This window comes from Bubalus kerabau, chromosome 16 (genome assembly GCF_029407905.1).
Source record: "Bubalus kerabau isolate K-KA32 ecotype Philippines breed swamp buffalo chromosome 16, PCC_UOA_SB_1v2, whole genome shotgun sequence".
Taxonomy (NCBI): domain Eukaryota; kingdom Metazoa; phylum Chordata; class Mammalia; order Artiodactyla; family Bovidae; genus Bubalus; species Bubalus kerabau.
In genome coordinates this window covers 61,967,577-61,980,012 of record NC_073639.1, presented here as the reverse complement: position 1 = coordinate 61,980,012, position 12,436 = coordinate 61,967,577, and the positions used below count along the sequence as shown (strand labels likewise).

General features: G+C 45.9%; 1 protein-coding gene across 1 annotated transcript in view; it reads right to left on the bottom strand.

Moving 5' to 3' along the window:
- Positions 1-12,436, bottom strand: part of NOS1 (nitric oxide synthase 1) — a 198,308-nt gene that overhangs the window by 28,262 nt on the left and 157,610 nt on the right. Inside the window, exons 14-18 of the mRNA XM_055549992.1 lie at positions 11,433-11,577; positions 10,154-10,258; positions 9,544-9,602; positions 8,050-8,151; positions 5,404-5,520 (exon numbers count right to left, since the gene is read on the bottom strand). Coding sequence (XP_055405967.1) covers positions 5,404-5,520; positions 8,050-8,151; positions 9,544-9,602; positions 10,154-10,258; positions 11,433-11,577 — 528 coding nt within the window. The remainder of the gene's footprint in view (positions 1-5,403; positions 5,521-8,049; positions 8,152-9,543; positions 9,603-10,153; positions 10,259-11,432; positions 11,578-12,436) is intronic.

The window sequence follows — 12,436 nt, the reverse complement described above, 5'->3', positions numbered from 1 at the left end:
TTGGCAAAGTAATGTCTCTGCTTTTCAATATGCTGTCTAGGTTGGTCATAGCTTTCCTTCCAAGGAGTAAGTGTCTTTTAATTTCATGGCTGCAGTCACCATCTGCAGTGATTTTGGAGCCCACAAAAATAAAGTCTGACACTGTTTCCACTGTTTCCCTATCTATTTCCCATAAAGTGATGGGACCAGATGCCATGATCTTAGTTTTCTGAATGTTGAGCTTTAAGCCAAGTTTTTCACTCTCCTCTTTCACTTTCATCAAGAGGCTTTTTAGTTCCTCTTCACTTTCTGCCATAAGGGTGGTGTCATCTGCATATCTGAGATTATTGATATTTCTCCTTGATTCCAGCTTGTGCTTCTTCCAGCCCAGCATTTCTCATGATGTACTCTGCATATAAGTTAAATAAGCAGGGTGACAATTTACAGCCTTGATGTACTCCTTTTCCTATTTGGAACCAGTCTGTTGTTCCATGTCCAGTTCTAACTGTTGCTTCCTGACCTGCATACAGGTTTCTCAAGAGGCAGGTCAGGTGGTCTGCTATTCCCATATCTTTCAGAATTTTCCACAGTTTATTGTGATCCACACAGTCAAAGGCTTTGGCATAGTCAATAAAGCAGAAATAGATGTTTTTCTGGAACTCTCTTGCTTTTTCGATGATCCATCGGATGTTGGCAATTTGATCTCTGGTTCCTCTGCCTTTTCTAAAACCAGCTTGAACATCTGGAAGTTCACGGTTCATGTATTGCTGAAGTCTGGCTTGGAGAATTTTGAGCATTACTTTACTAGCGTGTGAGATGAGTGCAACAGTGTGGTAGTTTGAGCATTCTTTGGCATTGCCTTTATTTGGGATTGGAATGAAAACTGACCTGTGAAGCCCTGTCCCCCAGTGTGACTGTATTTGGAGATGAGGCCTTCAAGGAGGTAACTGAGGTCAAATGAGGTCATAAGTGTGGGGCCCTAATCCTTCTAAGAAGAGGGAGAGGCACCTGAGAGCTCTTTCCTCCATCCCTCACTTGAGTGAGAGGCTCTCAGAGGAAAGGCCACGTGAGGACACAGCAAGAAGGCGGATGTCTGCAAGCCAGGAAGACAGGCCTCACCAGAAACCCTGAGCTTGGACTTACAGCTTCCAGAAGTTTTAGAAACAAATTTCTGTTGTTGAGGCCCCCAGCCTGTGGTATGTTTTGATGGCTGCCCAAGCAGACAAAGACAACTGGTACCTCCAGAAGGGCAGACCACCCCACACCCATTTGGGGAAGGCCATTTTTAAGCCTCAGAGCCCCTAAACCCTGCTCTCCCTTCCTTCTGGTCTCTGCTAGGCACCACTGTCCTCAGGAGAAAACTCCCAGTTGGTCCTTAGGAGGATGGGTGACCCAGAACCATTGGCTGTTCCTTGAGTGTCCCTTTCTAAGCTAGACTAATTGAATCTACTGGATTAGCCAAGAAGTTCATTTGGGTTTTTCTGTAAGACGTCACGGAAAACCCTGAATGAACTTTTTGGCCGACTCCATACATCAGTGAAAGACTTGACTCTACTCAGCATACAACTAAATTAGCTTCAAGTACAAAGAGAATGAAAACTCGAGCATAACAGTTCTTGGGGACCTGTGCTAACGAGGAGATCAGAAGAACCTGTCATTAATACATCCAGTGTTGGTGTGTAAACAGGTTCTTCTAAAAGGGATTGAAAGATTTATAGATATTCTGGCTGTTAAACTGATTTGTTTCACAAAGCCTCTTTGCTTGGAATGGACATATACACTCTGCTATATTTAAAATGAATGCAACAAGGACCTGCCGTATAGCACATGGAATGCCGCTCAATGTTCTGCGGCAGCCTGGATGGGAGGGGAGTTTGGGGGAGAATGGATCCATGTGTATGTATGGCTGGGTCCCTTCACTGTTCCCCTGAAACTATCACAACACTTGTTTGTTCATTGGCTATACCCCAGTACAAAACAAAAGAGTTTAATTTTTTAAAAATGTCTGTTTGCATAGATGCCACAAGAAAATGTTGGTGTTTGAATCAATGAGGGTCAAGTTAATGAGAATTTTCTGAAGTCTGGGAAGTGGAGGGCTGTGTCCCAGATGACCCCTCAGTCCCGCAGAGACTTGACATCACACTTCCAGGACTTGGTCCCGGCTGTGGGTCTTGGCCTCACTGGCCCTAGATGGACAAGGGAACCAAGTGGGATACGAACAGCACCACAACTTGCATTTTTTTTCCAGGTTGGAATGTGACTGTCCTGTGGGCGACTGTCATTTCAGACAAGTCAAGGAGTGGAGCTGTTTTGAAAGACTGCAATGGGGGATGAGGGGAAAACAGTAGGGCAAGATGGGAAGGGACCCTCTTGTTATTGGAGAATGAGCCTGAGATGGGGTCCAGGTGTCTCAGAGATCATGGGAAAGTTTACATAGATTAATATCCCCTCCTCTGAAATCCACACTGATGCTTCTTCATCTTATTCTCCCACCCTTCTTTCCTGGGGGCTCCACAGTCTTCCCAAGGGAGGGATGTAGGGTTAGGTAGCATGTTTCCCCATCACTCCTTCACCCACGATCCTCCTTTACCTGGATTCCTCACCTTTTCCCTGCAGGTGGTGAGAATTGGTGGCCAGCATGGGACTGCTTGGATGGGGGCCAAGAAGCTGCACTCCTGCCCCCAGCCATTGCCCTTAGCCTAATGCAGGTTTGAAAACTCAGTGCTAGTCATGCCTTGTGGTTAGGGAGTTGTTCCCTAAATCTCTACTATTTATTTACTTATTTTAATATTTATTTATTTATCTGGATGCACTGGGTCTTAGTTGTGGCACGTAGGATCTTTAGTTGTGACTGTGGGATCTAGTTCCCTGACCAGGGATTGAACCTAGGCCCCCTGGATTGGGAGTGCAGAGTTTTAGCCACTGGACCACCAGGGAAGTCTCTCCAATATTGATTATGTTTGAGATATCCACCATACTTGACTACCTCTCACACTGTTATTTACTTAATAGTTGCTATTTAATTTGGTTTTAATTTGTACTCTATTTGCACAAATTATTTGTACAATTATTTGTACTAGCTATTCAAACCCACTGGTATTCACTAAGAGATGGCCCGGGGACTTAATTCATTAACCTGCTTCCCAATCTCTGAAGGCCTGTGTCACACTCATCCCCTATATTCACATTTCATCACAGTCTAAACCTTATGATTGTAAAATTCCTATTTTAAGCTTCCAAACCAGAAAACCTGGAAAAATTATTATAATTGGGCCCAGATAGTAAATATTTTCAGGCTTGTAGGCTAAGAAGCAAAACTGATTCTATTATGCAGATATCTGCATAACAAGGAAGAAAATAAATTTCTGTATGCTTTTGGATAAAATTAAAAATATAATAGCAATAGTTATGGGGTACATTTTTCTCGTTATATATAGCTACTAATGAGAAGACTGGATTTTTTTTTTTTGAGAGGGGCATAGCATTTTGCTTAACTGGGGCTTGAAGGGAATATTTTCTATCATCAAATAAATTGTTGATGTTCATCTGTAAAAACCATTCTGGGTTGTACAGAGATATACAGTGGCTGGGCTGGATTCAGCCGATGGGCTGCAGCTTGCCAACCCATGCTCTTAGGCATGATAGATTTAATAAGGAAAAAATTGGGTCTAAATGTCAAACCATGGATGTTTCAATGTCAAGCTAAAGAACATGAACTGATGTCAAAACCCATCAGTTCGAGGGTGAACCAAGGGGGAACCCTAATGTGAACTATGGGCCCTGGGTGACAATGATGTGTCAATATAGGTTCATCGACTGTATAAATGTATCACCATGGTAGGGGATGCAGGCGGCTGTGTGTGTGTGTGTGTGTGTGTGTGTGTACCGAGGCTTGGGCAGGTAGTACACGCAAAATCTCTGTGTCTTCCCTTCAATTTTGCTGTGAACCTAAAGCTACTGAAAAAAAAAAAATAAAGTTTATTAAAAAGTGTACTGATGGGGAATTCCCTGGTGGCCCAGTGGTTAGGTCTTTGTTGTACAGTCGCTCAGTCAACTCTGACTCTTTGCAGCCGCATGGACTGCAGCACACCAGGTTTCCCTGTCCTTCACCATCTCCCAGAGCTTGCTCAAACTCATGCCCATTGAGGCGGTGATGCCAACCAATCAAGTTACGTGGCATGGCCAAAAAAGAAAAAAAGTGTACTGAGAGAAACAATAGTTGAATATCTAGGAACCCTGTGATCTCTATCATCTTCTAAGCATTGCCCTTAGCCAGTGTGGAGGAGGTTGCATCGGTGAAGGTCTAAGGGGTTCCTCGGACTGCAAGGAGATCCAACCAGTCCATCCTAAAGGAGATCAGTCCTGGGTGTTCATTGGAAGGACTGATGCTGAAGCTGAAACTCCAATACTTTGGCCACCTCATGCGAAGAGTTGACTCATTGGAAAAGACTCTGATGCTGGGAAGGATTGGGGGCAGGAGGAGAAGGGGACGACTGAGGATGAGATGGCTGGATGGGATCACTGACTCGATGGACGTGAGTTTGAGTGAACTCCGGGAGTTGGTGATGGACAGGGAGGCCTGGGGTGCTATGATTCATGGGGTCGCTAAGAGTTGGACATGACTGAGCGACTGAACTGACTGAACTGAAGAGGTTCCTGGCTGTGCCTGAACACTGCTTACATAGTAGCCTCATCTTGACCAGTATCTATGAAACCAAGGGTTGATATCCAGTTTTCTTCCTTTCCAAATACCCATGAAACTGAATCCACAACCACTGAGGTAGAAAATATCTGTCCACGTACTATCTAAAATGTTCTCATGGGATGTGACTTCACTTTGGGAAACAAGGAGTTGTGACAATATTTTTTTGAATCTGACTGTACGTGGGAGGCAATTAGGGAGACTGAAGAAAAAAAACAAACAAACAAGCAAACCCTGGATCCAAGTTTAGACCCAACTACATCAAAGTCTCTGGAGGTGGGGCTCAGGTATCTGTACATTGTAAACATTTCCAAGTGATTCTGATGAGCATCCAAGGTTGGGAACCACTGGGTCACGATGGGGTGTCCCCAGAAGCTTCTACTATATAAGATGTAGTAGTACTTATGAAGGGAACTTGCTGAGTTACATCTGGGGGATTAGCATCCTTTAGCACAAATGATATGTAATTCATGCAAAGGGGTGAAACTTGGGTGATGGGGGCTCCGAGGAGTGTGATTTTGGAAGAGGTCATAGAAGGGGTCCAGGTAATGTGCTTTAATGAAGCAGGGGGACATCCCCAAACAGTGAGAGTGCAGCTGGTTATTCAAGGGATGAATGGACACGGAAGGGAGACCCCTCCCCAAACAGAGAGCCCACTTTGTTACCCTGTCCAGCTCCCCAGGAGCCTTCATCATCCCTGATGCCCCAGGCCCCTCTCTCACCTCACGTTGGCCAGGGGTCCAGTGCTCTCAAAGTTGTCTCTGAGGTCTGGCCCATCACCTGATGATTTGCGGGAGTCGGAGTACGAGGAAACGCTGTTGAAACGCACCTTGTAGCTCCTGCCAAGACGAAAGAGAGTCTGTGAACTCTGGTTCAGAGCCCCCGTCCTGGGGTCAGTACCCCCATGGCTATCTCTATTACCAGTCCTGGTTCTAGGACCTTCCCTTGAGTGTTGAGTGAGATTGTAACACATCCATGGCCTTGACTAGAACATATCAACTCACCCTCGCCCACCACACGGACACTTAGACATCATCTGATGCTGCGCGTATTGAAAAGGTTTCAGCAGAAACAGAATCACGGACACAGACAGCAACCTGGTGGTTGCCAAGGGGGAGGGGGTGGCGGGGCGATGGAGTGGGAGGGTGGGGTGAGCAGGGGTAGCTTTTACACAGAGAAAGGATAAACCACGAGGTCCTGCTGTACAGCACAGGGAGCTATATTCAGTAGCCTATGATAAACCATAATGGGAAAGAAAATTTAAAAAAGAATGATTATATATAACTGAATCACTTTGCTGTACAGCAGAAATTAATACAACATTGTAAATCCACTATACTTCAATTAAAAAATATTAAAACTGAAAAAAAAAAGGAAAAGATTTCAGACCATATTAATTGTCCATTCCTTAACCCATTAGACCATGTTTCCTTACTTCCCACATGTTAACCAGGACAAGAATCATTCTGAGATCTTGTTAAGATGCAGATCCTGACTCAGTAGGTCCAGGGTAGGGCCTACGATGCTGCATTTCTGAGAAGTTCCCAGGAGATGCCATTGGTCCCCAAACCTCACACTGACTAGCGAAGAATTACACTCCTGCTGTCTGCTATAGTAACCACGAAATAATTACATTTCTGCTGTCTGCTACGGTAGCCATGGGTTGCATGTGACTATTTAAATTCATTCAGACTGGATATGATGAAACATTCTGCTCCCCACATGCACTAAACTCACGTCAAGGGCTTGAGAGCCATGTGTGGCTAGTGGTGCTGTACAGGACGACATAGATATAGAACATTTATGTGCTCATAGAAAGGCTTATTGGGCAGTGTTGGACTGTCTCACTCAATATTCTCTTTTCTTTTTCCTATTCAAAAAAATTGAAGTATAGTGGATATACAGTATTATATAAGTTACAGGTGTACAATATAGTGATTTACAATTTTAAAAGGTTATACTCCATTTATGAGCTTCCCTGGTGGCTCAGTGGTAAAGAATTTGCCTGCCAATCCAAGATAAACGGTTCAACCCTAGGTCGGGAAGATTCTCTGGAGAAGGAACTGGCAACCCACTCCAGTATTCTTGCTTGGGAAAGCCCAAGGACACAGGAGCCTGGTAGGCTACAGTCTACAGGGCTGAAAAAGAGGTGGACACCACTTGGTGACGAAACAAGAACTCCATTTATAGTTATTATAAAATATTGACTACATTCCCTGTGTTATACAATATAGCATTGCAGCTTATTTTACACATAATAGCTTGCACCTCTTAATCCCCTACCCCTATTTTACCCCTTCCCTCTCTCCATTGGTAACCACGACAACATTCTCTTTCAATAAAGCTATCATCTTTAGACATTTCAAGGGTCTTTCACATTTCAAATAAACATGAAAAATGTTCAGACACAGCCTGAAAAGAGATTGGATTTCTTATGAACTTGTTTCAAAGAAGGAGAAAAATGTCACTGGGACTCAAACCTCGGCATCGGAGGCTCAGGAGCCTCGAAATTAAAAAAAACAAAAATAGTTTCCCAGTTTTCTTCTAAAAGTGGTTAAGTTCTGTTCTCAGATAAGGCAAAAACCAAACCAAACCAATAAAACTCCAAGACCAACAAAACAAAACAAACCCCCAAACAACAACAAAAGACTTTCATAAAACTCTCAAATCAAAACCCCAAACACAAAAACTCAACACACAAATCTGAGTGCAAAAGACAAAAAAAGAAATTGCGCATTCTGGCAGCAGGGTTTCTAAGCTGGATGTTCTTCAAAGTTTTTGCTCCAGCATCAGGAAAGTTCTAAATATATGTAAGTGTATTTTCTGCCCTAAAATAGTCTCACATTGAGTCACATCTCCAAATAAGTCCTGTAACATATCAGGGGGTGGCTGTGTTGTTAGTGTGGGAGGTAGGGTTGATGGTTGTGGGGTAAAAATATCAGCACATGTATTTGTATGAGGTTTGAGGCTTTTCCAAATGTGTTCCTCTTTGTTATCATCCTTCGATCCCTGCACCAGCTCCCAGAGATGGTCGGGGCAGAGATAGTTTCTCCCTATTTGGAAGGTAAGAAAGAGAAGCCCAGAGAGGTCAAGTAACAAGCTCAAGGTTACTCAGTGTGTTAATGGCATGGCCTGCGTTAGAACTCGGGTCTCCTTGAGACCCGGGCGTGGCTTTCGATGCTGCAGTATTGGGCATGCGCACGTACATACTCATCGCCATGCGCGCGAGTGCTTACACCATTCACGCACGCACATGAACGCCGGGCAAACACTATCACACAGGTGCATCCTGCACGTGCACACATGCATGTGAGCGCGCGCACACACACACACACACAAGCACGCATGTGCACACTCAGATGCTCTACCTGCGCTGGCTGTCACGAACTGCAGCCAGACCGTGGACTTCTCTGTCACCACGGGAGAGGGGAGGCCCTTTACGGGGAAAGAAACGCAAGGGTTCCGGGTACCTAGAGGGGAGAATGGATGGTGCCCTATCTCTCCCTGGAGGAGGGGTGAGGGGGATCTGCTGAAGACCACCAGGATGGGGTGGGGAGGAGAGAGGCAGAGAGGGTGAGAAATAAGATGCTGGTCTTAAAAACAGAAGGAGGGCTGACCACCAGGGACTCAGCTGTCCCCTGGGTATGGGATGTAGGCAAGTTTGGCAACGTGTGCTTGGCTGAAAGAGAACCAAGAGGGATGTTCTGCAGAACACAGCCTCTGAACGCGTCAGGGAATTCCCTGGCAGTCCAGTGGCTAAGACTTCACCTCCAAGCGCAGGGGTGCAGGCTCGATTCTTGGTCAGGGAGCTAAGATCTCACATGCCTTTTGGCCAAAAAACCAAAACATAAAACAGAAGCAATACTGTAGCAAATTCTATAAAGACTTTAAAAGCGGTCCACATTTTTAAAAAACCAAACAAAATAAACAACAAATAAAATGCCAGCCAGCGATGACATCTAATCCTTAGCTTAAGACCTACTCCATGATGGAGGCAACACTGCATGTGATGCTCTCGAAGAAAGGCAGCTTATTACTCACAGGTTGTATGTCCTCTGCTTTGAGGGGGTTTAAGGGCTTTTCAAGAGTAATTTTGGTTACGAGTATTTGTCACCTTATGAAATATCTGTAGAACCCAACCCGATGTTAGGTGCAGTTTTACCAGTAACATCTTTTGACCTCAGGCATTCTTTTTTGCCTTAGGAGGTATCTTATTTGAAGTCAGCCTCCACGTTAGTGGATGCAACTCTGCCATGAACATCAGATGGAAAAGTTCTAGGGAAAGAAGCTCACTGATTCTGAATGTAAGCTTCCAAAGGGTGGAGTAATAAGAACTATATTTACATGGCACTCAATTTCTCATGGGGCGTCCCTGATGGCTCAAGCACTAATGTATCTGCCTGCAATGCAGGAGACGTGGGTTCCATCCCTGGGTCAGGAAGATCCCCTGGAGAAGGAAATGGCAATCCACTCGAGTATTCTTGCCTGGTAAATCCCTTGGAGGAACCTGGCAGGCTACAGTCCATTGGGCTGCAGAGTCAGACATAACTCAGCACACACACACAGCTTCTCATAGGATGCTGATGCCTATTTTTTACCTTGATTCTTACAAATTAGAAAGTTCACGCAGGTAGAATAAATCCAATTTGATGGAAAAAGAAACTGAGGCACAGGGCTGTAAGGTGATTAAAGACCAGAATGTCTACCTCAGCGGGCCACAGACACCCACTGGCTAAAATAAGTCACAGATGGACTTCAGGTCACAAAAGTATCCAGAACTCAGATCTGAACCCCAGATGCCAAGAGACAACGTTTGGTTCCCCCCCAGAGTGTCACGGGACACTGGCGGGTCATTTACTTACTTCCTTTCCTCGTGCACAGAGTTAGGGTTCCTCATTTCCATCAGAGCACAGCCAAATTTCTGGAGGTCGAAAGAGACAAGCAGGATGTGAGGCAGATATGATTACATTGGGAATGGGTTTGGGCAGAGGGTCTGGGGGTCCCAACTGGCGAAAGAGGAGCCTGATGCCTGGGGGCCAGGTTGTCAGGGGTTTGGGCCAGGCAGCAGAGGTGTGAGTGGAAGAGGACTGTTTATAAAGGGCTCTAAGTGTGGATGCCCCCCCCCCCGCCCCCTCCACCTCAGCACGCAAATTCCCTTTGTAGCGGTTTTCTACAAAATATTGTTCCTGCTTCTCTCATCTGGAGCAGGGGACACCAAGCTCTTGACTGGAGCATCCATTCCAAAGAAGTAGTGAGCTCAGGTGACAACATTTTCAGGAGGGCTCGGCTGGTCAGCGGATGCCAGCAGACTGAGGACTTGGAGTTGTCCAGTCTTGGCACAACCTGGACCCAAATCAAGGTCACTGGCTTTGTGATTCTGGGAGGATCTACTACTGAAGAACAGGGCAGGTGTCACTGCTGCCCCTCTTCTCTGCAGGTGGAAACAGGTGCCAGAATAGGAGCTCATCTCACCTCCCCATTTTCAGGGGGGTCTCCATTGCCAAAGGTGCTGGTAACCACCAGGACCAGAGTTTCATGTTCCAGGTGTACAATGTCATATTCTTCCATGGACATCACCTAGGTGGGAGAACGAAAGGGGAGAAGAAGGGAGAAGGTGATGAGAGAGAAGGGGTAGGAGAGAAAAAATGATGGGGGAAGAGAAGAGAGGAAGAAGAGGAGTTATTTTGAGCCATCTCCTTGGGATAGAGATCCAAAGGTTCTGGGTGCCACTGTTTCAATGGGCTCAAGTGGGTAGAACTAAAAGCTTGTTGGTAGTATGGGTTGCCTTTGGCCTGAAGGACCGCAGAGAGTCTGGGGCAACGCGTTGGCTGCCAGTAGAGACCGATCTTGACTGGGATGCCTGGGCTTCTTACAACCAATGGATGCTGGAGTCCTCCTGACCATGTGTAGGCTGGGAATGGCCCAGCTGGATCTGACCAACTGTGTGCTCAGGTTGCTTTCCAAACCCCCATCCAGCAATGCGGAGGGCCTGGGCCAAACACGTCTGTGTGCTAAGCCACTTCAACCCTATAACTGTTTACAACCCTATGGACTGTAGCCCATCGGGCTCCTCTAACCCAGGGATTCTCCAGGCAAGAATAGTGGAGTAGGTTACCATACCCTCCTCCAGGGGATCTTCCGACCCAAGGATCAAACCTGTGTCTCTTAAGTCCTGCACTGGCAGGCAGGTTTTTTGTTTTTTTGTTTTTTTTTTTTTTTACCATGAGCACCACCTGGGAAGCCCACCTTAAAGACTGCTTTGCCCTATCTCTTAGAATTCCTTGGGTACCATTTCTCAAAGTAGATCCGAGGAAAACACTGTCTCCCTTAGATGTGCTTTAAAAATAAGTGAGCCATAAGCGAACATCTTTGGGATACATTTATTTTCTCTCCTCTCCTCTTTTGGAGATGGTAACACACATGTGCAGAGTAAAGGCTCTGAGAATTCATGCAGCAAAGAAACCCACTGAATTGTATGAAATGCGGGGCTTCCCAGACTGACTTCCAGATTTGCTTTTCAGAAACTTTCTAACATTTTGGTCTAGAACTGGGGGTTATGATTCCTGAACTCCTGGAGAGTTCACAGGGAGAGAAGCATCATTGTCCCTTGAAATATATGCAGGTGGCCTGATGGGCATCTTCAGATGCGCTGTTACCCACTCTCAAAGGGTTCTTCTCTGCTGACTTCCTCTGTCCCCTCCCCAGCTTCACCAGGAGGGCCCAGAGAGCATGGGAACAGCCTGCTACCCACCTTGGCATCAAAAGCATGTTTGAAGATCTCACACAAGGTTTTGGCATAAGCCTGCGACTTGCCCGTCTCTGTGGCATAAAGGATGGTAGCCTTGACCCTCTTGGCCATAGCCTGCCCCATCAGTTTGGCTGAGAACTTGACGGCTCTGTGGGGGAAGAGGGTGGAGAGAAAGACAGGAAATGTAGAAGGGAGGAAGGGTGTCAGGCTGGGACTTGGGGGCAAGAACCACGATCCACGAGATACAACAGAGGGAGCATACTCTCCTCATCTCTGATGGCATCAGGGATACTCAAAGTGTGAGTTGAGGCGCCATTATTGATCCCTTTCTTAAGTCCCTCCAGAGCAACTAGTCCTGAGCTAACATGGTTGGTGAGCTTTGCTAGTTTGTTACTCAATGGATCGATCCCAGCTGTGAGAACCTTGGTTTGCCAAGCATTGCCCCCAAAGATGATCATTCATTCATTCACTCACTCATTTGGCCATTCATCATGTGTTTTGTTGAGGCCTGGCTATGTGCCAGGCATTGTTATAGGAATGGAAAAACAGAGAAATGGCTGTCATGGGGCTTCCATTCTTGTGTGTGAGTGAGAGAGACAGAGAGAGAAAATGAATCACTAATAAATGAACAGGCATTGAACTTGAGGGGATTTTAGAGGTTTATAACTCCACAAAAGAAGGGCCAGGTCTGGTGTAGTCAGCCATGCACATCCAGGGTTTTGCAGAGGGTGATTCGTAATAGGCACTAAATATCTACCAAGAGCAGGAATGGATTTTAAACCCGCTGCTACCACCAAAGCTCCAGGGAGCTTAAATGTCAAGTCGGGGCTCTTTCTGGTTAAATGGAGAGTCCAGAAACAGTGTTTTCTTCCTTCCCATCTATGAGGGTGTGGGCTTGGCAGGTGGGCCAGAGGCTCAGGAATGCCTCGGTTCACCTTCCAAGCAAGCATCCCTGTTCTAAGTAGGAATCTCTTTGAGTAGATAAATTGCTAATTTACCCCCACCTG